Here is a 23762-nt window from a genome sequence, read left to right as displayed (position 1 = left end):
ATCCTGACTTGGAAATATATTGCCATTCCTTCACTGTCACTGGGTCAAAATCCTGGAACTCCCTTCCTAACAGCACTGTGGGAGTACCTACACCACATGGACTGCAGCAGTTCAAGAAGGCAGCTCACTACCACATTCTCAAGGGCAACTAAGGATGGGCATTAATTGCGGGCCCAGCCATAAAACCCACATCCCGTGAATGAATTTTTAAAAAACTACAGGTAGGGAGCAAATGGAAGCCCACTCACCTTCTCTTCCCATCAAGCAGACTTGCTGCAATTGTAGCAGTTGGGTCCACTGTATCTAATTTTGGGCACCCCTCCCTTTGGGAAGGCTGGCAAGGTTATGCAAAGGATATAAAACAGACATGGTAAGAAAATACCAGTGAGGAGAGGCTAGAAAAATTAGATGCTTTCCATTAGAAGCTATGTTAAAAGGAGATTTGATTGAGGTGACTAGGGAAACAGGGTAAATCTAACTCCACTGGTTAGTGAATGGATAACTGAAGAGCCTGAATTTAAGATCACCAAAAGAATAAAAAGAAAGATAAGGAGAATTTTGAGAGGGAATGCCCAATCAAAATAATAGCTTTAAAGAGGTTAATAATAGATGTTATTGTTTAAAAAAAAGGATAGGGTAAGGGCGAGGAAATAGGTTTAAATAGATAGATCAATCACTCAGAGTCTGCATAGGTACAACAGGCAAAATGCTAAATTATATGATTCTAGTGCCCTCATGTCTGTTGAGTCGTTAAAAGAATCTCATACCTACAGGATGAATTCTAGCCTGTTTGAAATTTAACAATGAAAAAATTAGAAACATTTAAAAAGTTGTTTATTTTTAAGAAGTCAAATTTCATAAGTTAAAGTCAGCATGTATTTTTAATATGATTAAAATCACCTTCCAAATCTGTAATGCAAGGGCACATGCCAAAAGTCTCAAACTCCACTTGCTTAATTATTTAAGCACAGTCCTTTTGTCACGTACACGACGTTCTAAATGCTGAAGATCTTCTAGACTTACTTCGTGGAGAGCCAGAACTCTAGCGGTAGTTACGTTTGGGTTAAATTCAATAGTCATTAGACAACAGAGGTCTACCAACTCCCGTTGGCATTTTTGCAACCCTGAAGTTACCTTTTGCTGTTGGTTTGGACATTTTATTGAAAGTCTCATTTCAGCCACTGAGAAGCCAATTAAGCTTCTCAAAATATCATCGCCAAGTTCTACATCCATGTAGGCAGTACCATCTGATATTCTAACTTTAATACTCCACAGACCACCATCACTTGTGAGTTTATTTAGTAAAGTAACAATGAAGCCTTTGATTTGTACCACAGTTATTACATCAGGTTTCTCATCTAAAAGAATATTTAGGTACGTAAATGGTGCAGAGTTCAATCTTACAGATCCACTGTTGGACTTTCTTCCATTCATACTGCTTCTTCTGACACAGTCTTGATGAAAACTGCCAACATTGCTGGAGGAACCTGAAATTACCTCAGACATGGTGCACAGATTTTCAGGATTAGTATCATGCTTCAGTCTACTGTCAAAGGACAGTACTGAAGATTTAAGCTGCTTATTTTCCAGTTCCAGACTGAGAATGTTTGTATTATTTCTTCTTTCCACGGGGCTGATGCCTTTCTTTTTCAGGTAATTGAGAGATTCTTGAACATTTGGGTAACTTTGCATGGAACTTGGCCCAGTATTTTCAGTATATATGCCACTTCCAAGAAGTTTAACTTGGCTTTGTAATCTATAGCCAGCAGTATTATCAGCAGTTTTTACATTTTGCTCTTGACATGGATTGGATCTACTGGTTGTCGATTCTGCATCTTGCTTTGTATTACTTCCCTGCAGTTCCTCTAAGGATTTGAGAGATTTTGGGGACTGGATCATTGCTCCATCAGGCTCAATTTCTGCATTCATTTCACCCTGCAAGAACAAATCATCATCCAGTTCATCCAAGGGAAACTCGTCAAAGTCCTCATCTTTATAATCGAATAATTCTCTATTTTCACTTTGAAATTCTCTAGAAATTTCTGGAGTCTGGGGCTCCATACTTTGCCATCTGCTATCTAATGCACTTGTTGGAGGCTGTGTGTAATTTGAAATACTGAGCGAAGTGCCAGTTTTACTACAATACCCGCTTTCAGAATCCATCCCGGACTCTAAAACTAGATCATCTTCATCAAAACCAGCCAGCAGCTCATCATCTGAAGGTCCCAAAAGCTGGGGCATTCCATCAGCCCTTTCAACTCCATTTTGATTATTATTATTCACTCTAGTTACAGCAGTTTCATATGGTTCCCCAATTAACCTTGCAAGTATTCGCTCTTGGGAGTTTTCTTCGACGAGAGACTCCACTTCACCTCCCAGCAACCTCACATTTTCAGGTTTAAGAAGCAGAAGTCCTAATCGGCAGGTGATATTACCCAGCAACAAGACTTTTGTGCCTGGTGAAAGGCTGCTATTGAGAGCAGGAATAGACTGGTACTCCATACCTTGGAGCTCCTGAACTCCATCTGTTAATTGTAGCATCAACATTCGGGTTGGTTTTGCTTCCCAAGATCTCTGGGATATCTGTGTTGATGTCACTTGTTCATTAGTGGTGTCCTTCTCCCTGATTTTTTGCAGCTGGCTGTATGCAGCTTGACTGACATCAACTAAGGAATCAATCTGCAAGCAGTGAAATCCACTGAGCTCACATTTCTGCATTTCCGAGATTCCATCTGGTAAAACGGGGTGCTCCAGATCTCGGAGATCAGTAAGAAGCCATTGCTCAAAAACTTGTTTGTTGATTTGGGCCTGTGTTAAAGCGGCACCTTGGTTCTCCTGTTGAATCCACTCTACACATGCTTGAAGCCAATGTGAAGGAACTTTGAGGTGCCATGTTGCTTCTAGCCAAGTTTCAATTCTTGAAGAAATCATTTTAGTTTTCTAAATTTCATTTAATGGTCTTAAATTCCATAATGAAACCTAAAAAATAAAATCACAAAACAAGATATTTGCACTTATTTTTAATTATTAGTTGCTGCATTTTACTGTCCTATTGTAGCTACTTGGTCGTTAATCTAGCACTCAACAACATCTTCCAAACCCGTGACCTGACCTCTACTGCCCAGAATAAGGGCAGCAGCTGCAAGGACAGAAGGCACAGCTCCGCCTGCAACTTCCCCTCCAAGTCACACATATATTACCATTCCTTAATCATTGCTGGGTCAAAACCCTGGAATTCTCACCTTACAGTGCTGTGGGTGTAACCTAACCCACACAGATAGCAATGATTCAAGAGGCAGCTCACCACCAATTTCTCAAGGGCAATTAGGGAAGTGTAATACATATGATCATGCCAGTAACATCCAATCCCATGAAAAAATAAAAAAACTGCTTTCTAAAGCCAATGCTCATATTCGCCGAGAGAGCCCCATACCTTGCAATAACATCTATTTGGCAGCATGAAATAGAGACACACTCAAAATTCAGCAGTCCATATCCTGTATCCATACTAAACATTACACTTCAAAAGCAATTAATTGGCTATTAAGGATTTTGGGCCATCCGAAAAACAAGAGAAGGTGCTATATAAATGCAAGTACTTTTTCTCTTTTAAATTTAATTTGCACCATCCTTGTTTAATTATTATAGTTATATGTTCCCACCACATTGAGTTTAAATGCTTTGGCCTCACTCAAACCATTCCAATTTCGCACCATAAGCTTTGTAATTTCTCCAAGTTAAAAATCTCATCCTTTTAAATTAAGTTTTCAGACACCTCTCCCTCTGTGTCCCTTTATTGTATTTTGTCATTTTATTTTCTTATATTTTTCTTGTAAGGCACCTTCGGATATTTTCTGTACATCTTGTGTTACAGGTGTGCTAATTATAAATAAACTTTTGCCAGCTTCACACCAAAACTTTACAATGATGAGATATTCCCAACTTTAACATATCCAGTGTCGTGATGGGCCACTACAGAATAATTCTGCTGCACATATTCTGACCCATCCCACATTAAGTACCAGTCACCCACTACTCTTGCCCTTACTAGCCTGAGATATATTTTCCTTTTTTGTTAACTCTTTGGGCATTAAGCATTGCCTGGGCAGAAAGGAAAATCTCATGGGTGATGGCAGGAACACACATTCCTTTCAGAACCTATTCAAATTTCAAATTAAGGAAAACCAAATATTACCAAACTACAATGCCCCTGGCATGAATTTCCCTTCAGCTTTCTGAATATGCAGTACTTGATGTAAGGCAGTAAAGATGAACTGTAACCCATGGCACCTCCGAGTCCTTTGTTGCACTCAATTCAAAATTCCTATACTCCAGTCTAAGACCCTCCATGATCTTGTCCCACATCTGATGCTGCAAACTTCTCCAGATTCATACGACCTCCAGCTGTGACCAGTGACATTTAAATTGACAACCAACACTTGGAAAAGTTCAGGTTGTGTACTTTTTTGAAGCAAGTTGATTAACCATTTCACATGAAGCAAAAATATTATTTATAAATATTTATAAAACAGGCAAATCTTGATAAACATTATAAAACGTACCGTTACGAGAAGGAATGAAAGCAAAACACTGCAGATGCTGGAAACTTGAAGTGAATACAGAAAAGGCTGGAAATACTCAGCAAGTCAGGCAGCATCTGTGGAGAGAGAAACAAAATTAACATTTCAGGCTAAAACTTTCTCTCTCCACAGATGTTGTCTGACGTGCTTAGTGTTTCTTGCATTTTCTGTTTTTACTTCAGGAAGCTCGGTTCAGACAGAAGATAATTAAGAAAATGCACTTTTTAAAAGATGTGGTAGTAGTTGATAACCGTATAATAAAGTGAGTAATATGCTGCATGTTTAGAATCACTGGCACTATTAATGTGTTGAAACCCACAATGTGAGCTAATCGACTGGAACTCAAATCCATTAAAGGCCCACTGAGTGAAGCTTCCAGTACATAATCAACAGGTCCAACGTACACCCCAACGAGCTTTCTTTGCTAATTCCATCCCCCCAAACAATTAAGGACTAGAACACTCTTCCAAAAACCTTAAACTCCGTGCCCTCTAAGGACTCATTTAAGGAAAAACTTTGAACTTTTTAAATTAATGTGATCATGGGCTGCACTCCCTGTCCATGTAAAAATTCCCAGGCGGAAAACTACAGAAACCTTACCAAGCATTATAGCAAAACCACAGTTGCGCAGTATGTTCCCACCCTGCTTTAACAATCAATATTAAACATATACTAAGATCTCCACAATATAAGTGAGTGTACATTACATTACACGGTTCGCCGTCCCCAGTTGCAGCATCTACATTTTTCCAGAAGCTGAGGAATTTGCCCGCCACCCGCCCGCGCAGCCAAATATCGCGACATCTCACGGTTCTTCACCGTTTGGTCGTCGTTTAATTGTTTGTTCACCACAAAAAAAATATAAAATAAAAACTACTAGGAGACGATATTTCTTAATGCGGCCATGATAATATACAGTTTTAAAGAGTAATCACTCAAAGAGTCTCAGTAGGAACCATGTATATTATGTATTTGATTTAATTTCATAAGAAGACGGACGAAAGGGCGGCCTCTGACGTATTGATTGACAGGCGTATTGACCAATCGTAATGAGACGTGTCTTAGCTTACGTCACCGGTTTGCTGGACGGTGTTGGTTCTGCGCCAATCAACGCAGGGTCTGGGGGAGTTAGGCGGGGTCTGCACACGCTGGTGCTTGTGGGTAAAGCAGTCGCTGCCACACCAGAGCGATCCATTTTGCTTCGCTTGTCTTGAAAGCTAAGCTCGGATCCTTTTCGCAGCCATTAGCTTCGGTAAGGAATTAGCCTTGTGGCATACTGTACTCAAATTGTTTCTGTTTTTAAAAATATATTGTGCGTTTGCGAAAGGAGAGGGGGAAGACTAGGTTTTTTTTTTAATGCTATTATTGAGAGGCGCACGTTTCGTCGTTAGTGTGGAAGTTGGGGGTGGATGAGGAAGACATTTTACTCGGTCGACCTCTTGTTTTTTCGGATATTTACAAGGTCGTATGATAATAAAAATGTTTTTTTTTCTAACTAAATCGAATTAACCCCTGTTCTTGATCTCCGACCAACACAATAAGCACCACCCGGCAATGCGGGCCTAGTTGATGTCGACTGGGTGATTGTGGCCTTGCTCTAAAATCCTGGTGTCGTCGTTTGTACACTCTTGATTCTTTGTCGAGTCACGAGATAAATGGCGGCGGGTTTTATCCGCCCTCCCCTCCCCCCCCGGACTGCAAAAGGAAGAGGCAATCGATCGCGAGTCTACTGGCGTGCGAACCGCGCCGCCGCCATTTTAGAGACGGTTGTTGTCCGAATGGCGGCTGGATTCTGGAAGTGCTTCAGTTCCTTCCTCTTCCCACCGAGGGAGGGAGAGAGTGGGGGAACCGGAGCGGCAGGCAGGGGAAGGCGGCTCGGGCCGCAGCGGATGTTAATCTCCCTCTTCGGCACGTTTCGCTGTCTCATTGCATCGGCCATTTTAAGGTGCTCTATTGCAGTCGGCAGCAGTGGGGTTATTTAGCGCATATTCGCAAACGCCGTTCACCCGCTTCCAGCCCGACACAGGGCCCGAAATGGCGGAGGCGCAGCATCTCCCTGTGGCATTTTTTCGTCAGCCTCGTGCTAAAGTGCCTTTCTCGCTGGGGTCGTTAATTTGCCGCTGTTCTGATTAATAATTGCGATCATTATATGTTACAGGTTCTGAGGTATTCCCGCTCCATTTGCTTCATGGTGGCGCTCCAGTGGCCGGGTTTCATCCGACACGCGCTTCTCGCTTTTTGTTTCGCCCACGTGTTGCTTTGTGTTTCGGGGGAGGGGGGGTTCGAATTTACCTCGATCTCTTAATACCCATTATGACCAATACATCTGATATATTTTGGAGATGCTGAAATACAGCTCTAAGGCGCACATTATCCAAAGAGCGAATTTAGCACCAGAGGTTTAGTGACACCCGGTGTTAGCTCTTAGCTGAGCTTCTGGATGTTACCTAAGCCCCTTCGTTTTTATTTTTAAGTGTCCCAATCCTTTGAAGGTAAACTGGATGCTAAGCCAAAGGAAGAAATTTTAAGAGGAAAGGGATTGAGTGGCGGCGAAGCAAACTGGGTTATGCAAGTAATTAGTCTGGTCTCAGAAGCTACCTGATATGACTTAACCTGTAGACGTCGTCTCAAACGGAAATTATACTAAAAACTAAATATGAAAACATCCTAGCTGTATCACTATTTATAATCGGTAGGCTTTTTTGATCAAATCAGCACACGAGTAAGGGAGTGAAAATACAAGGGGTAGTATCAATAGAATCACCAGTAATCTATTTAATGTTTGAGAAAAAATCACCTGGATGGAAGCAGTAAATGACATTGGTAACATGAATTGCTATGACAGCCTCAGTTGAAACCTGTCATAAAAGCATCCACTGGCTTTTAAACGCAACACTTGTGTTGAAAGTTTCTATCCCTGAGGTGGTTGTGCTTCCACTTGCTGCTTTTGAGTGGGGATGGTGTTTCAACCAGAGAATTGCACTGTAAATGTAATTTCACTGCAAATTGTAAAGCAAGTGAATTGCTTGCGCTTTTGTGTGCAGTTAGATATGTAGACAAGTGGAAAATCACTGAGCGGTGATAGGGACTAATTATAGTTTAAGATTCAGCTGATATTTGCTGGGAATGAGTTAAGGCTGAGGGTTTGAACAGGATATGCCCTGCTTTCATTGCCCATAGGTGTGTGTGGCTGTGCTAGATAAATGCAAAACCTCCACAGTTGAGGTTATTGGAACAAAAATATTTGATATAGGAAATGCTTCAGGAGAGTCCCCTGTTGTACTTGTGGCATTGCCACCTCATTCTTCTAAACAAATTTTAGTTTGCCAGTTAATGACTGAATAAAATGCATGCTGCAATATTTTAGACTTTCATCTTGTTCTTAATGCCTCTGTCCTCAATCAGCATGGTTTGAGGGCCCTCCACTACTCCCTTGAACAGTTGCCCAGTCCCCATCCACCACCCTCTGCTTGGCTGAACTTGTTCTGAGTTTTCTCTCAAGTTCTCATTTCGTGGGGGTGGGCACAAAGTGCTGCCATGGGTAACCACATGGGACCTAGTTGTCTTTTTTGTTGGGTGTGTGGAACATTCCATGTTCCAGTCCTAAGTACCCATTCTTGCAACTCTTTCTAGTATTCTGGTGACTGTATCAGTGCTGTACCACCTTTCTCTCACCTTCAGAATGTCCACCTGACACTTCCTTCCTCTACTTCTGTCTGCATTTCTAGGGGTGAGCTGTTCAATAACCATTATAGCCTGACTCCCACAAACGTTGATTGTACGCCCTCACACTCTGCATCCTGTATGGACTCCCATTTTCTCCATTCTGATGATGCAACCCTCCACAATAATGCTTTGTCTACCTTTTTCTTCTGTTAGACCCTCTGTGGTTGACAGCTCTCCAGTGTGTCAAATCCATTTCCTACATTTCTGCTGTTGCCCCTTTTCACTTCACTGGCCTCTACGTTCAAAGGATCAGACTCTGCCACCTCCTGCACGATGCCACCAATCTTACCCATTTCTCTCTCTTCTCCACCCCCCCAAGCATTTCAGAGGCCATTCCTCCATGATACCCTGGTCCACTCCTCATCCCAATGCCTTGTCCCCTTTCTGCAGTACTTTTCCATGCAATCACAGGAGGTATAGCACCTCCCTTTCACCTCACTGTCCCAAGGCCCCAACCCGGTTGAAGCAGTGTACTTGTACTACTTGCTCCATTTTGCTTTTTTGCCATGTGCTTGTTTAAATCTCAATCTCTACCCTAGCCCAGATTACCCTTTTGTTCTTCCTCCCTCTCCCCTGTTTTGCTGGCAAATAAGCCATCTTCTAATTCTGAAGTCATTCAACTTGAGACTTTCTCCAGATCAACTGAGTTTTTCCAGTATTTGTTTCTTTCATGTCTATTGCCAATCGTTAAACTTAGATGCAAGTGTATTTAATTTGCACAAATTATCCAATAACAGTACTTTGGGTGTGACTGCAGCAGTTGAAGGCAGCTCACTGCCACCTTCTCAAGGGCGGTTAGGGAATGGAAATAAATGCAGGCCTAGCCAGCGATGCCCACATTGCATAAATGAATAAAATAAATTAAGCAACTGAAGTTGAAGCAGGACTCAATTGCTAAAGTGAATAACACAAATTGAGCATCTTAAATTCTGCCATTGGCCAGATGTTTATAACAAATGTACAGTGGCAGAAATTGTATTTCTCAAGTTGCTGGAGCATTAGCGCAGATGGCTATTGCCACATACAATGATTGAACTCCTAGTTTACTTCAGCTCATGCCACTTATCATTGATATTAGTTAGGGCTCAGCTGTGTTTTTAAGCAGTTTCAGTGAAATTGGTACTTGAAGATTGGGTATCTTGCAAATGGAGGAACAAATGATTTGGACTGATGGAGCTAATATTTTCACTCTCCCTTGTAAAAGACTGGTTTGAATTGAGCGTCTTAATTCATACTGAATATGCTACCTAACCTGCATGTGGAGTACAAATTTTTAACAATTTATTACTGAATTGCAATTAAGACCAATGAATACATTTTATGTAAATTGCCACAAATTAGTCAATATTAATTGAGTGGCTGTATTAAGGGCACAAGCGTACTTATTGGGGGATTAACCCACCAGGTTTATATCAAGTGAGTATTTAATAATTTGAAAAAAAACTACTTCTGTCTTACAGACTAGCTGCATAACAAGTTTTGCATATTCGCCATTCTTGACACCTAAAATGGAGACTGATCAGCAAGACATCAAATATAACAGCCCAGAGACCAACGGTAGTAGTCTTAGCCCTGGTTCTTGTATGTTTTGCTTTTTTTTTGCATTTCTTGTATTGTGATATGTAACTGCCACAGAGTATTAGTTTTCTAGCAGCCCTCTTGTTTTGTTTCCTCAGAAATTATAATGCCATGAACTGTGATCTCCAGATTTCTTTTTTAATTGTGTTTTTTTCCTTCAGAATCAGTGTTTTACAGAACAGTCTTGACTGAAAACACTTAACTGGTTTGTCAACAAAGGCTGGGAATATTGCCTCCATGCTCCATGTGTATAGGAGAGAAAATTGGGTAGTGCAAACCTTTTATTGGATGGGCTAGAGACCAGCGCATGGTAACAAGTTGTTTTCCTCATAGTCACTAGAGGCCATTTCATCTCCCCCTTTCACTTTAGCTTCTTACCTCATGTCATTGCTAACTATCCATCTTGTCTCCAAGGCCCTCAACTGTATATCTCCCAGGTCTATAGCCTTCTATCCTGCAACTCCTTTTGCATCCTCCAATAAATTTTCTGCTCCCCTGGCAGCAGCAAATTATCAAGGTTGACTATCCTGTTGCCCTCTGCAACCCCCACTCCATGAATTTTCTTCACTTGATTTGACCAGTCTACCAGTTGTAACTAGAATATATTTTTCATGCACACTATAGTTTTCTGAAATCCAAGTTTCCATATATTTACATTAGTAATGTTATCTAAAGGCATGTGGTTTAAGATCTCCTATGTCTGCTCCATTTGTCACTGACATCTTTGTCTTTAAATTCCATCCCATCCAAGTAGCCATCTCCCTGTCTTCAAATCATCCTAGGATTGCTGATCCTCTTAAGAAGTAGAAAGTTTTTAGCCAGCTCTCCTTTGGTTGATCATTTTCAAGGTTAAACTGTTTAGTCTTGTGTGGTTTTAAGTGAAATACTGCAGATGTGGCACCAGTGAATACAACAGCCCATTTAATTTCTTGTACATAAGGTTATGCATTCAAAATATAACTTCTGTTCTATCCTCAACCAGATAACTGGTGTCCAGTGTTTTCTGTTGTTTTACACTATAAAATCTGAATTATCCAATAGCTAAAACTGCATGTAAATAAATGTGGAAACTTTAGCCTTTAAAATAACCAGTAAAGCTTAAAGCAACTTTGCCTAGTTTCAAGGGAGAATTTGGTAACAATTGTAAGCAGTAAGAACAAATTGCATGTGGTGCTGGATATGCATTCCTCAGATTGGATTATTGAACATAGTTTTTATGATGCACAGAAGGTAAGTGGGGGTAAGAAGAGTTGCTTGAATAGTTACTGTAAATTTTGTCTTGAGTTGCTTTTAATTAAATGTTACCAGATTTTGCCAACCAGGGTATGAATGAAGCCCTGAATTGTCAACTGTTGCTCTAGGGAGAATATTCTGAAAGTAGACTTAGTGTGCCAAAAGTATATATGAAGCTTGATATTTTAAAAAAAACACGCAAAACTTTCAGGCAAACGTCCTGCTGAGGACCATGATGGAGAACAAGCCTTTAAGAGGTCTCGGAATAACGACCAGTGTGTGGAACTACGGCTTCTGTTGCAGAGTAAGGTGAGAATCCTTTTCCTCATCTCAAATAATGGGTGACTAGAATCAGACTTAAAAGGGGTACATTCTATTTTTGCTTGGAAATGCATTTGTAAAAATCTGAATATGATTTAGTGAAGGTTGCTTAGAGATTGACTTTATGATTTGTTTTTAAGAATGCTGGTGCAGTAATTGGAAAAGGTGGCAAAAATATCAAGTCATTGCGTACAGACGTGAGTATACATCTATAGTGTAGGTTAAGATTTATTTAGATCTAGCACTTTGTTCAGTAAGTTGGTAATTGTCATGTTAACGAAGTCTACAAAATTCCAGTAATGTTGTGAATGTTTTGCTAGATAGTCAGTGAAACTGGACATATTTTAAAATTAGTTAATTATACTGTTCTGGGAGGACAGAGCCATTTGTAATATTGTGTAATCTATTTTTCTACCATTTATGACTGGGCTGGATCTGAGGAGATGTCATTAAACACTTTTAAACTAGGATTCAGTTTTAAATTTATCATAGTTGAGTGTCTTTGTAAGGTGTCCATAACTGTAACAATCCTTAATTGCAGCATATCCTATTTTGTGAACTACAATATTAAATGGAGAAACATTGCAGGTGGCTAGTGTAATCCAGAGTTTCCCAGAGTAGAACTTAATTTTTTTTTTTTAAAGATGTCCATCTGTTCTTACTTCAACAGCTATACAGATGTACGTGAAGGACAAAGACTGCTTTATGTAAAGAAGAATGCTTGATATGAAATTGGGTATAGAACAGTGTTAACTATGTTTCCATAGATGGGAGGCAATGTTTTGAGAAAAATAAAGCTGAAGATAATTGTAATTTTTATATTAGCCAGCATAAATAGATGCCCTGTAGCAGTTTAGGTTAATGTTAATATCATTTAGAAGTGATTATTTGTAGTTATTTCCCTTGTTATAAGGTGAAATACTGTTTTAAATTAACTACTGTTGTTTGTTCTAAAAATGTAGTTATGAAGTGCCTCCATTGTTGTATAGAGTCTTCAGAAGTCTTTACAGAGGATATATAGAGTGATGAGAATAGATTTTATAATATCATTCAATTAAAATTTACTCCTTTTCCCCCCTCTTCCCTCTCCTTGTTTTTTTGGCCATTTATCTCCGTTGCCCTTGTACTGGATCGACATGTTCCCTGCGTTGCCCATCATGACGTTGACCCATCTGCCCCTTGAACGCCCATCTGAATACCCTGGTTGGCTATGCCCATAATGTGCTCAAATGCCAATGGGCACCAATACCTGAACTTCACTGAATGCCCTTGCCCAATGCCAACAACCACGAACGCCTTTGTGACCAATGCAGTACAATGCCAGTGTATCAGTCCCAGACAGCAGTGGCCCCGAGCGGTATGTCCCAACAGTTTATGACTCACTGCCTGATTAGAACGAGGAATTGTATCTATATAACCTGAATTTGTTGTTATTAATTAGTCCCTTATAGAAAGTGTACTGTTTTCAAGTTATTTTCTGTCTATTTTCCCCATTAAGTCTTTTGTGGCTGGTCTTTATTATGTGAGTTGCCCACCCAGAGCAATCCACTAATTCATTTTAATGGAAGGAGCACAGCTTCAAGTGTTGCATATTTGCTGCATTTTAAATCATTTGTTAAATCTGTCTTTCTTGCACTATCCTTGTGGCCCACCTTGCTCCCCACATTTGCCTATTCATAGTCTTACAAGCTAACTTTTTGTCACCCTTCACTTTCATTTGTTCTGTCTCATTGTTTTTTTTTCCTTTTTGTTTTGTATTTGGTTTCCTGCAGGGGCATAGTAGTGCTGTTTCCACAACTAGTTTCTTAACCTTTCTCCAAATTTGTCAACACCTTTTTTAATACTATTCTCCATGATACTCACATACTTCTGCTTTTGCCTATGAGAAGGTGTGCCAAAATTGCTAATATATTTCCAGGGGTTTCTCAAATTACTGGTGGTGGGGACGAATGATTTTTCCACTTTTCTGCTCTCAGCTGTACGTCGTTTTTCTTGCCCACTTAATCTGAGCCCTTCCAGTTACCCATTTTTCCAGAGCTGTCTTAATTTGAAATGTTAATTCGTTAAATTGCATGTTTATTAGTAAATTTTTATAATGGGGGTTTACTAAATACTTGTGTAAAATTTAATTTTAAAATGTATGTACTGAGTTGATGCTTTGTTTCAAAATGCTATGAATGGCTTACTCACTGATTTTTGTTTCCTTTCTCCTTTAAATTGTCAATGGTTTAAAAAAAATTGGCAGCATATTGAGTATAAATGCGGATATTGAAACAATTGGTGATATATTATCGAAGATCATCCCAACTTTGGAAGAGGTGAGTTGTGTTCTTTTTTCAATTTGGTTGCAATACTCTGCATGAGGTGTGGCCTTGTGAACACTTGAGCTTTATAACCAGCCTATAACTCAACATTTTCTTCCAAGTTATATAGGAAATAAGTGATGCAGTTCAAGAATTTTATGCTTCTGTTGTTCAACTTTTGACCTTACAGTATCAACACTATAAAGGAAAGGATTTTGATTGTGAACTGAGAATGCTGGTTCATCAGAGCCAGGCTGGAAGCATCATTGGTGTCAAGGGAGTAAAGATAAAGGAGCTGAGAGAAGTAAGTTCAATTTGCCTGTCTTGCGTGAAAATTTGGTTCTAATTACTCCAGTGAAGTGAATATTTCGTAACTGGTCAGATTATTCGATCCATGTTCACCTGGAACCCACTGCTGTTTAAAACATAATTAAATCCCTGTCTGGAGTGCATCCTCCTGGGTTCACTGAAATACGCATTGGTTTTAAAGCTCCCTTGGTAAGGGTGATGGCTTGGTGGTATTGTCACTGGAATGGTAATCCAGAGACCCAGGGTTGAATCCCACCACAGCAGGTGGTGGCATTTGAATTCAATAAAGACCTGGAATTAAGTCTCTAATGATGACTATGAAACCATTCTCAAATGTCTTTTTTTTAAATGCCGTCCCCACCTGGTCTAGCCTACATGGGACTCCAAATCTGCAGTAATGTGGTTGGCTGAAATGACCTAGCAAGCTACTCAGTTAATTCAAACCACTAAAAAGGAATGAGACCCAAACAGCCCACCCAGCATCTGCCTAGGCACCAGAAATGACAACTGTACACCCAGTCCTGTCGACCCTGGAAAGTGCTGCTTGCTAACATCTGGGAGTTTGTGCCAAAATTGGGAGAGCTGTCTCAGACTAGTCGAGCAACAGTCTGACATAGTAGTACTCATGGAATCATACCTTGCACATCATGTCCCAGACACCACCATCCCTTGGTATGTCCTGTCCCACCCACAGTGGTACACAGTGGAAATGGAGTTGTTCTGGGAGTCCTCAACATCAACTGTCCCCCATGAAGACTCAGGCGTCAGGTTAAACATGCTGATGACTATATACTGCTTTTTCTCCCTCTCTTCTCCCCCCCCCCCCCCTTTCAGTATTCCAAGTTAAACACCACTTGGAGGAAGCAGAAGGTGGCAAAGACACAAAGTACCCTGGGTGGGGGACTTCAATGTCCATCACCGAGTGGCTCGGTAGCACCACCACAGATGGGGCATAACTGCTAGATTAGGTCTGCAGCAGGTGGCGGGGGAACCAACAAGGGAAAAACATGCTTGACCTCATCCTCACCAACCTGCCTACTGTGGGTGCATCTGTCCATCACAGCATCAGGAGTGACCATTGCGCAGCCTTGTCTTCACATTGAGGATGTCCTCCATTATGTTGTGTGACACTACCAATGTACTAGATGGGATAGATCTAGCAACTTAAGACTGGGCCTCCATGAGGCGCTGTGGGCCATCAGCAGCAGAACTGTGCTCAACTACAATCTGTAAGCTCATGGCCTGGCATATCCCCCATTCTGTCACTATCAAACCAGGGCATCAATCCTGGCTCAATGAAGATTGCAGGAGTGGCTCAATGAAGATTGCAGGAGTGCATGCCAGGACCAGCATCAGGCATACCTAAAAATGAGGTTTCAACCTGGTGAAGCCAACACAGGACTACTTGCATGATAAACAGCATAAGCAGCAAGTGATAGAGCTAAGCAATTCCACAACCAACAGATCAGGTCTAAGCTCTATAGTCCTGCCACATTCACTCATGAATGGAGGTGGCTCCTCAAATGTCTCCATCCTCAATAGAGGCCCAGCACATCAGTACAAAAGATAAGGCTGAAGCATTCACAACAATCTTCAGCCAGAAGTACTGAGTTAAAGTCCCCAGCATCAGATGGCAGTCTTCAGCCAATTTGATTCACTCCACATGATATCAAGAAATGGCTGAATGCACTGGACACTGCAAAGGCTATGGACCCTGACAACATTCTGGCAATAGTACTGCAAGACTTGTGATGCAGAACTTGCTGTGCCCCTAGCTGAGCTCTTGCAGTACAGTTACAATACTGGCACCTACTTGCCAATGTGGAACATTGCCCAGGTATGTCCATTAAACAGCAGGACAAATCCAACCTGGCCGATTACTGCCCCGTCAGTCTACAATCTCCGTCAGTGTAGTGATTGGAAGGGGTCACCAACAGTGCTGTTGTGTGGCACTTGCTTAGCAATAACATGTTCGCTGATGCAAAGTTTGGGTTCCACCAGGGTCACTCAAGCTTGTGACCTCACTTGGTTCAAACTCTCCTTGATATCAAGGAGCCCTGTCAAACCTGGAGTAAGTGGCAATTGCAGGGGAGAAAGCTCTCTGGTTGGAGTCATACCTAGCACAAGGAGGTTGTTGGAGGCCAATCACCTCAGTTCCAGGACATCACTAGGAGTTCCTCAGGGTAGTGTCCTAGGCCCAACCATCTTCAGCTGCTTCATCAGTGACCTTCCTTACATCATAAGGTCAGAAATGGGGATGTTTGCTGATTGCATGTTGTTCACCCTTCATGGCTCCTCAGATACTGAAGTGGTCCATGTCCAAATGCAGCAGGACCTGGACAGTACCCAGACTTGGGTTGACAAGTGGTAAGTAACATTCACACCCCACAAGTGTCAGGCAATGACCATCTCCAACAAGAGAATCCAACCATCACCCCATGACATTTAGTAGCATTACCATTCCTGAATTCCCCCACTATCAACATTCTCGGGGTTACCATAGATCAGAAACAACTGGTCTAGATATATAAAATACTATGGCTACAAGAGCAGGTCAGAGGCTAGGAATCCTGCAGTGAGTAACACTCCTGACTCCCCAAAGCTTGTCCACCAGCTACAAGGAGTGTGATGGAATGCTCCTCTCATGCCTGGGTGAGTGCAGCTCCAACAACGCAAGAAGCTTGACATCATCCAGAACACAGCAGCCTGCTTGATTGGCACCCTTTCCACAAACATTCACTCCCTCCACTGCTGGCAAACTGGCAGAAATGTGTAGTGTCTACAAGATGCACTGCAGAAACTCACCAAGCCTCCTTGAGAAAGCAGCTTCCAAACCCATGACTCCTACCATCTAGAAGGACAAGGGGCCGCAGCCACGTGAGAGCACCCAACACCTGGAAGTTACCCTCCAAGCCATTCTCCATCCTGACCTGGAAATATATAGCCATACCTTCACTGTCAAAATCCTGGAACACACTCCCTGACAGCACTGTGTGTGTACTTATGCCACGTGAACTGCTGCAATTCACTAAGGCAGCTCACCACCACCTTGAGGGTGATTAGCAATGGGTGATTAATTGCTAGCCTAGCCTGCACACCACATCCATAAATGAATAAAAAGTCTCTGATCCTTTAGTTGTCATGAGTGCTAGCTAACTTTCTCTATGGTTAGACATAGAATTAATGGGTATTGCTTTATTTCTAGTTCTCCAATTTTCTGAAATTCTGCCATGCGTAAAGTAGTAAGCAAATTAATACCCAACTGTCTAAAGCTTTGTTTTCAAAAGTAATTTTGGTATTGATGAAAAGTAGAGTAAATTAATCGTTTCCTCCTTGATTCCAGAGCACACAAACAACTATTAAGCTGTTCCAGGAATGTTGTCCTCATTCAACTGATAGAGTAGTTCTGCTTGGTGGTAAGCCTGACCGGGTGGTTGAGTGCATCAAGATTATCCTAGGACTATTGGCAGAGGTTAGTACTATTTATCCTTCAAGTGTCACTGGCCTTTAGTGTACCTGAAGCTTGAAATGAGGGAAGATTTTGGCTCTTTGAGTTAATTTCTGATATATGGGGCTTGGCTGCTTACTAAGGGCTTTATTGACTTTGCTTGCTTGGATCAGAAACTGTTCATTTTAAGGTCAACATCAAAGGCTATCTTGAGTTTTACTAACAACTTGAGTAACAATGTATCTTTTTTGTCTTAAGTCTCCTGTCAAAGGACGTGCACAGCCCTATGACCCAAATTTCTATGATGAAACCTACGATTATGGTGGCTTTACAATGATGTTTGATGATAGAGGAAGACGTCCTGTTCCCTTTCAAATGCGTGGCAGAGGTGGACCCCATCCTCCATCACCTGGATATGAGCGCAGGGGTCCCATGGGAATTTCAGGCAGAGGCCGTCCCATGCCCCCACCCAGAAGAGATGCTTATGATGACATGAGCCCACCAACCCGTAGGGGTCCACCTCCTCTGCCTCGTGCTGGAAGAGGTGGCAGAGGCCGTATCCTCCCTCCCCCACCTCCACCCAGAGGGTGAGTTTACTGAAGTGTTGCAATCGATAACAATCTGAGAAGCAGCCCTTCAGGATTAAGATCCATGTATTTACTAGTGTATTATGGTATTCTATCAATTATTAATGGTTCTAATAATTTAAATTTGTAATTGTCTTTGTACTTTGTGAATTATTTGGATATTCATGGTTTTAAATGTACAATTCAAAGCAGTAGTACAAAGGGCTTCTGTACAAAGTAGAATTGCAATTAACAAACAGTGTTAAAAGGATGCATTGTATCACTTGATACAGTATCAGTATGCTCTAGAATCTTTGTCCAGAACAAAAGTGTGACTGGGAGGGGTTGAATTTAAATGGATAGAATTGCTTATCTTTCTCTCTGGTTTAGCTTCAAGAGTTAAGTTTTACTCAAACATTTAGTAAGGATAATTGACTGGAAGGAATTTAAATTAGAAGTAAAATTAGTCCATAATCTTTGCTGTATTATTTGGACAACAGGCTGTACCATCCTGACTTGCCAAAGTAGTCTGGATTTGGGGCAGTTGCTGTGTTTACAAATAGCTCCTATTTCATTGTAGTGACCGTACTCTCTATGGCAGGAACAGAATGAATGACCGCTATGATGGAATGGTAAGTCTGATTACAGTTTTCCTTTAAACATTTTTTCCTTACTAACCTTAAGTGCACCAGTTCATATACTTTCCATGTTGGGAGAGGGTGGAAATTTTAAACCTGAGATGGTTATTCCAATGTGCAAGTAGCTGTAGAATTAGGATCCATCACATTTGAGAAACTTTTCTGGGAAGTGGGAAGTGCAATTGGACTGCTAGAAGCTGCCTTTCTTTCTTCAAATGTGCTATCTAAACTAACCATGCAAGTAAATGGAGTGCTGCCTTATCTTGATGCTTTATCATCTTCGCTGCTTTATTGACATTCTTGTACCTTGTGATTTGGAAGGCTTGATATCCTGTTTGATTATATAATTAGACTGAGGTGATAAGCTGATGATTCAAGATTTTTGTTCTAACATTAACATCTGCTTTCTTTTGTCCTTTCCTCCCCACCCCCAACACTTGTGAGCAGGGTGCATCTGGATATGGTAAGTTTGTCTTGTTCAGTTCTTGAAGTAATCCAGTTAAGAAAATTAGCGAAGCTACTTATTGAGTAAGTTGTATATTTTGGTTTTCAGGCAGCCGTGGTGGATATGGAGATTTGGGAGGCCCAATCATTACTACACAAGTCACAATCCCCAAAGATGTAAGCTTGTTTTGTTGTTTTTTTGGTCTAATATTTAAACTACCCAAAAGCATGGTATTGAGATTCTGCCTAGACTAAATAAATTCCCAGTATTAGGTAGAATTGTAATTTTAATGTGTCAGTCTCACTTGAATTGATTTTTATCGGAAGTACTAATTTATTCTTCCGTACATGCTGACATGGAAATTCTGGTTATATATCCCTCTCTGCTAGGTAGTTCTTGCATCTCCTAAGAGCACAGGAAGTTGTTCAAGGGCATTCCACCATGGGAATGCACTTAAAGTTGGGCAAAGGTTTCTTCCATTGTATTTCTTTTTAACCGGCATCATTTGGCTTGGTCATTACACAAGATCAGTTCTGGGTCATGTCTGTAGCACTCCTTTTCAGTACTTTATGCTGGCTTTGTAAATCTAAGTGCTGGTCCAAGTCATTTTAGATCAATATTGGATTATGCTGTGCTAATTGAGAAATGAGTTTCACATTGCACTACATGCATCAACCTTAGTTTATTTTTTACAACAGCTGGCTGGTTCTATAATTGGTAAAGGAGGTCAGAGAATTAAGCAAATCCGCCATGAATCTGGAGCGTCCATTAAGATTGATGAACCCCTTGAAGGCTCTGAGGATCGTATAATCACCATTACAGGCACACAGGACCAGATCCAGAATGCACAGTATCTGCTGCAGAACAGGCAAGTAGTAATAATGGATGTTTCAACCTGTTTGTATAGCAACTAAACTGACTTTCCTCTTTCTTGTCCTTCTATCTGCTGGACTGTGATAAGATTAAGCATCCTTCATTTAAATTTTCAAATGTTCTGAAATTAGATTTTTAATGTAATTAAACTTTGTTCCTCTGGCAACTAATTCCACAAATGGTATCTGCTGTTTAAATGTTTGTTTAAAAAATGCACTTCATGAATAATAACTGATTTTGCTTGTACAATAAAACTTCATTAATTCTAATGTTAATGTGAAGTATAGAAGATCTGTCAACTTGGATTGTGGTCTGGTTCTGTGTGGAAGACTAGTGATTTTGTTGTTTTTGACAGTTGGATTGACAACAAATCACAGTCTGCCATATAGCGCAGATCATATCTCTCCCGAAAGTTCTGTTCAATCTTTCAATAAAATTTTTAATCTCCAAGTTCTGCAACAGCAAACTACCATTCTGTTACCTTTAAAATACAATTCTGTGCTGTCTGTTGTATACACAAGTTTTGGTTAATTTGAAATTTTAGTGCTGGGTCGAATTGATCTGCACTCGCACCCGAACATTCATTTGAAAAAAAAAATGTTTGGTCAAATTAGTTTATTTTTTTTTACCTGGTTTCTCCCCAGTGCAGCTACAGCAGCCGCTTTGCGCCCTTAAGCTGACCCGTGCGTTCAGATACCGCAGCTCCACACGAGAAAAGGTCAGTTTGGTAGTGGGAACGTTTTTGTTTTGGTGGTGGAAAGGGTCAGTGGGGAATTGAATTTATACACAATTGGGTGTGCAATATCGCTGATAACTTCTGAAGGCAAAGATTTCCTTTAGACGTTCAGAATATCAAACTTTCGACCCAGCACTAGTGAATTGCTCTAATTGCATGTATTGAAAGCACAGTTTTTTATATATATATATTAAATGGTGTTGGAAAATGTTCATACCAAATCTAGGTAACCAGAACTAATATATTTTGCAAACCTGTTGCAGTAAAATTCTTCAGTTTGTAAAACGTAAACTTAAGGGTTGGAGGCTTGATTTTTTTTTGGTACATTATTAATCAGGAAGTGGTTTGGGTCAAAGTAAGCGGAGGGACTTATTTTATTGTCTGCTGTTTTTTTTTAAATGTGCCTTAGGTTTTCAAAAAAAATCTTAATTCTTTGCTTTCCTTTCACAGTGTGAGGCAGTACTCTGGGCACTTCTTGTAAAACAAAAAAGCGGAGAAGATTGAAGGAATACATCAATGCTTTTTTGTCACTGCTTTTGTTTGAAGAGCCAACATTCCTCTGCTTACATAGATCACACTGGGAGCATAGATCATATTCTGCTTTTCATCATTTGTCATGTTTTAATTAGTGAACCTTAGCACAGCTTAGACAGTTTAAAATTTTCCAACAGTGACAGTGGATTCTGGGTTTTATGTTTTGTTCTAAATGTTTCAGTGGTTTATTGTATTTTCCTGTAATATGGTAACATTAAGATGTACACTGTTTATGGACAATAGTACTGGTAGTTTAAATGTGCCAGATCCATTCAGTAAATGTGCAGAATGCAATCTTGTTTTGTAAGGAACATTTTATGGTTTTTAAAATAAACTAGGTAAACTAAACTTGTGTATTTGCTTGAGGATCACTTGTTCCTCATACTTTTGCTAGCTGAGAAGAACAACAGTGAGCAAAAGTTGACTCAGCAACACAACTGGATGGATCCCTTTTCCCTACTTAGCCATTTTTTATTTGGAATGATAGCTAGAATTGCTTCTGCTCACAAGAATTGTCTTCCACTCATTGCTCTAATATTAAATGTTATCCTAGTTTGCTCAGAACTATTAAAATGTCTCCACTGAGATCCTTTAAGCATTTCACTGTCTAGAGTAATTGAATAGCTGAACCTTCAAGTGAATTAGATTGATCTAATACAGAAACTTAGTCCAGTGTTGTGATTGATTAAACTTTCAGGTGTAAAGTGGGATTTGTAACTTTTAAGTCACTTGTATTAATGAAGGTAAAATCCTGATAGTTGTAATTAAAGGGAATGTACGAGGGCTGCAGCTGTCCCAAAGAGAGATCTCTTTGGATCTTGACCCTGGATCTATACCAATGACCCTTTGTTCAATTTGAAATTTAGCACAATTTAAACTAGGGTTGAAACAGTGTGTACACCCTCAAAGTTGACCATCTGGGCATTAATTCCTTGCCCAGGAAGGATTTTTGATACCAGGAACATGGAATACCTGCCGAAGTGCCAGAACATCTTTGCCATGAATACATCAACCTCTGGAGTGTCTTGCACCCTCACCAGAACCACCACCTGCCAATAGTGGGAAGAGAATCTAGAAGGATACTCCAAGCTGAAAGCTGCCTGCCTCAGGTGGGTGTGTGGGAGGGATAACCTGTGAAGCAAAGGCCTAGGTTTTCTACTGGGCTTGGGGAAAAACTAACATTATGAAATGCACACTCCCATGTGTGACTGCCTGGGATTTTTTGTCTTCACATGGGTTGAAAGTAGTGGGCTGGTTTAAAAAGCCCACCTTAGTTCTCCAGCTCCCTAAACTTTTATCCCCATGCCAGCTCTCATGTCCCCTTAACCATTCCCATGCCACTTCAGATTGCCTATGTTCCCACCTAAACCCCCCTGTAGTTTCCCCACACCTCCATGTATCTTCCAAAGCCACTTGCCCTGTACCCACCATGTACAGCCCTTATGAGCCATGCAATAGCAGTGGGAATTTTTTTTAAAACACCAATTTCAAAAACACATTGATACTGGCCAGGAAAAAAAATGTTTTTTTTTAAAAAAACCTTTAAGTGCTTATGTTTGTAAACAAGAATCCACATCAGAGATATTCTTACAATAGTGTCAACTGTTCTAGAATCAATAAACTGAAGCCATTAGTAGCTTTTGAAATAGCTATGCATTCATAATGGGCATAGCCAAAACTTCCAGCTACAAACCCCAAAACCTAACATCACAGAATAGTGTCCAATTTCAAAGCAGTGCACCGGTCACTTAATGGAGGAGAACAGGTGCAGAGATTTTCAACTTTCAAAAGCCATTTTTTGAAATAGCCAGAGCTGTCACTCCATTCAAATCACAGCATAAAACATGATATAGAGCCTGATGGGACATTTTTTAAAATTTAATTCATTGTGGCACTTGATAATTGTAAAGTACTGCAAGGGATGATGACAATTATACAATGGTCAATGTTAGAGTCAACTTGCCTTTCTAGGACAAATCCCTGCATTAAAGCACAACTACATTACAATGTGGCATCTATTAGTGACATTTGAAGCTGTGAAAACATTTCACACTTGTTAATGTTCCTGACTTCTCAGCAGGCTTCCTCCCCCAGTGATCTAAACCCCTCAAGGTTTTTTTTTTCAGGGCTTCCAAAAACCTGTACACATCTTGAAAATGGTTTGGAAAGAAATAACATTTTCCTGAGATCCTCATTGGGGATCCCACGGTCAAGAGTGTGTTTTGTACACCAGGCCTTTCCAACCCACAAAGAAGCCAAACAAAAATGACATGGTGTGGGTTTGGGAATGCAGAGGAAATTTTTCCTCTGAAAAGGATCAAAGTACAGTGTTTTGTACTCTCATATCAGCCAAGAAGAGCTATAAGAATTGCAGAAAACAAGCAAAGAGGACCTTCACAAAGGTAATTATATTCTATAATATCACTCTGCTTACATGATTATGGCCTGGCTCAACCATATGGTGCAACTACA

The 23762-nt window shown here is 40.5% G+C and overlaps 2 protein-coding genes across 18 annotated transcripts; one reads left to right on the top strand and one right to left on the bottom strand.

Annotated features, from left to right (window-relative positions):
* Nucleotides 1-817: 817 nt before the first annotated feature.
* Nucleotides 818-5588, bottom strand: rmi1 (RMI1, RecQ mediated genome instability 1, homolog (S. cerevisiae)). Of its 7 annotated transcripts, none has more exons than XM_078567688.1 (3): nucleotides 5400-5588; nucleotides 4563-4657; nucleotides 818-2979 (listed from the first exon to the last, which is right to left on the bottom strand). In XM_078567688.1, the coding sequence occupies exon 3, from the start codon at nucleotides 2929-2931 to the stop codon at nucleotides 958-960; it is 1974 nt and encodes a 657-aa protein (XP_078423814.1). In that variant the 5' UTR covers nucleotides 2932-2979; nucleotides 4563-4657; nucleotides 5400-5588; the 3' UTR covers nucleotides 818-957. The 7 variants fall into 7 exon arrangements, with proteins under 7 accessions (XP_078423814.1, XP_078423806.1, XP_078423834.1 ...); XM_078567680.1 differs by lacking the exon at nucleotides 5400-5588 and adding an exon at nucleotides 5288-5358; XM_078567708.1 differs by lacking the exon at nucleotides 5400-5588 and adding an exon at nucleotides 5055-5074.
* A 103-nt stretch (nucleotides 5589-5691) lies between these two features.
* On the top strand, nucleotides 5692-21890 carry hnrnpk (heterogeneous nuclear ribonucleoprotein K). 11 transcript variants are annotated; one of them, XM_078567852.1, is made up of 15 exons: nucleotides 5692-5832; nucleotides 9767-9863; nucleotides 11329-11426; nucleotides 11579-11635; nucleotides 12752-12795; nucleotides 13684-13756; nucleotides 13932-14045; nucleotides 17394-17522; nucleotides 17757-18085; nucleotides 18666-18696; nucleotides 19150-19165; nucleotides 19256-19323; nucleotides 19846-20015; nucleotides 20665-20738; nucleotides 21207-21890. In XM_078567852.1, exons 2-14 carry the CDS (start codon nucleotides 9815-9817, stop codon nucleotides 20693-20695), a joined length of 1209 nt encoding a protein of 402 aa, XP_078423978.1. In that variant the 5' UTR covers nucleotides 5692-5832; nucleotides 9767-9814; the 3' UTR covers nucleotides 20696-20738; nucleotides 21207-21890. The 11 variants fall into 11 exon arrangements, with proteins under 11 accessions (XP_078423978.1, XP_078423970.1, XP_078423957.1 ...); XM_078567844.1 differs by having other exon boundaries at nucleotides 18645-18696; XM_078567831.1 differs by having other exon boundaries at nucleotides 13923-14045; nucleotides 18645-18696.
* Nucleotides 21891-23762: the final 1872 nt, after the last annotated feature.

The sequence above is a fragment of the Cetorhinus maximus genome, chromosome 2, assembly GCF_964194155.1.
Source record: "Cetorhinus maximus chromosome 2, sCetMax3.hap1.1, whole genome shotgun sequence".
NCBI classification, from domain to species: domain Eukaryota; kingdom Metazoa; phylum Chordata; class Chondrichthyes; order Lamniformes; family Cetorhinidae; genus Cetorhinus; species Cetorhinus maximus.
The sequence above is the reverse complement of the archived record's forward strand: the minus strand, read 5'-3'. Positions and strand labels throughout refer to the sequence as shown.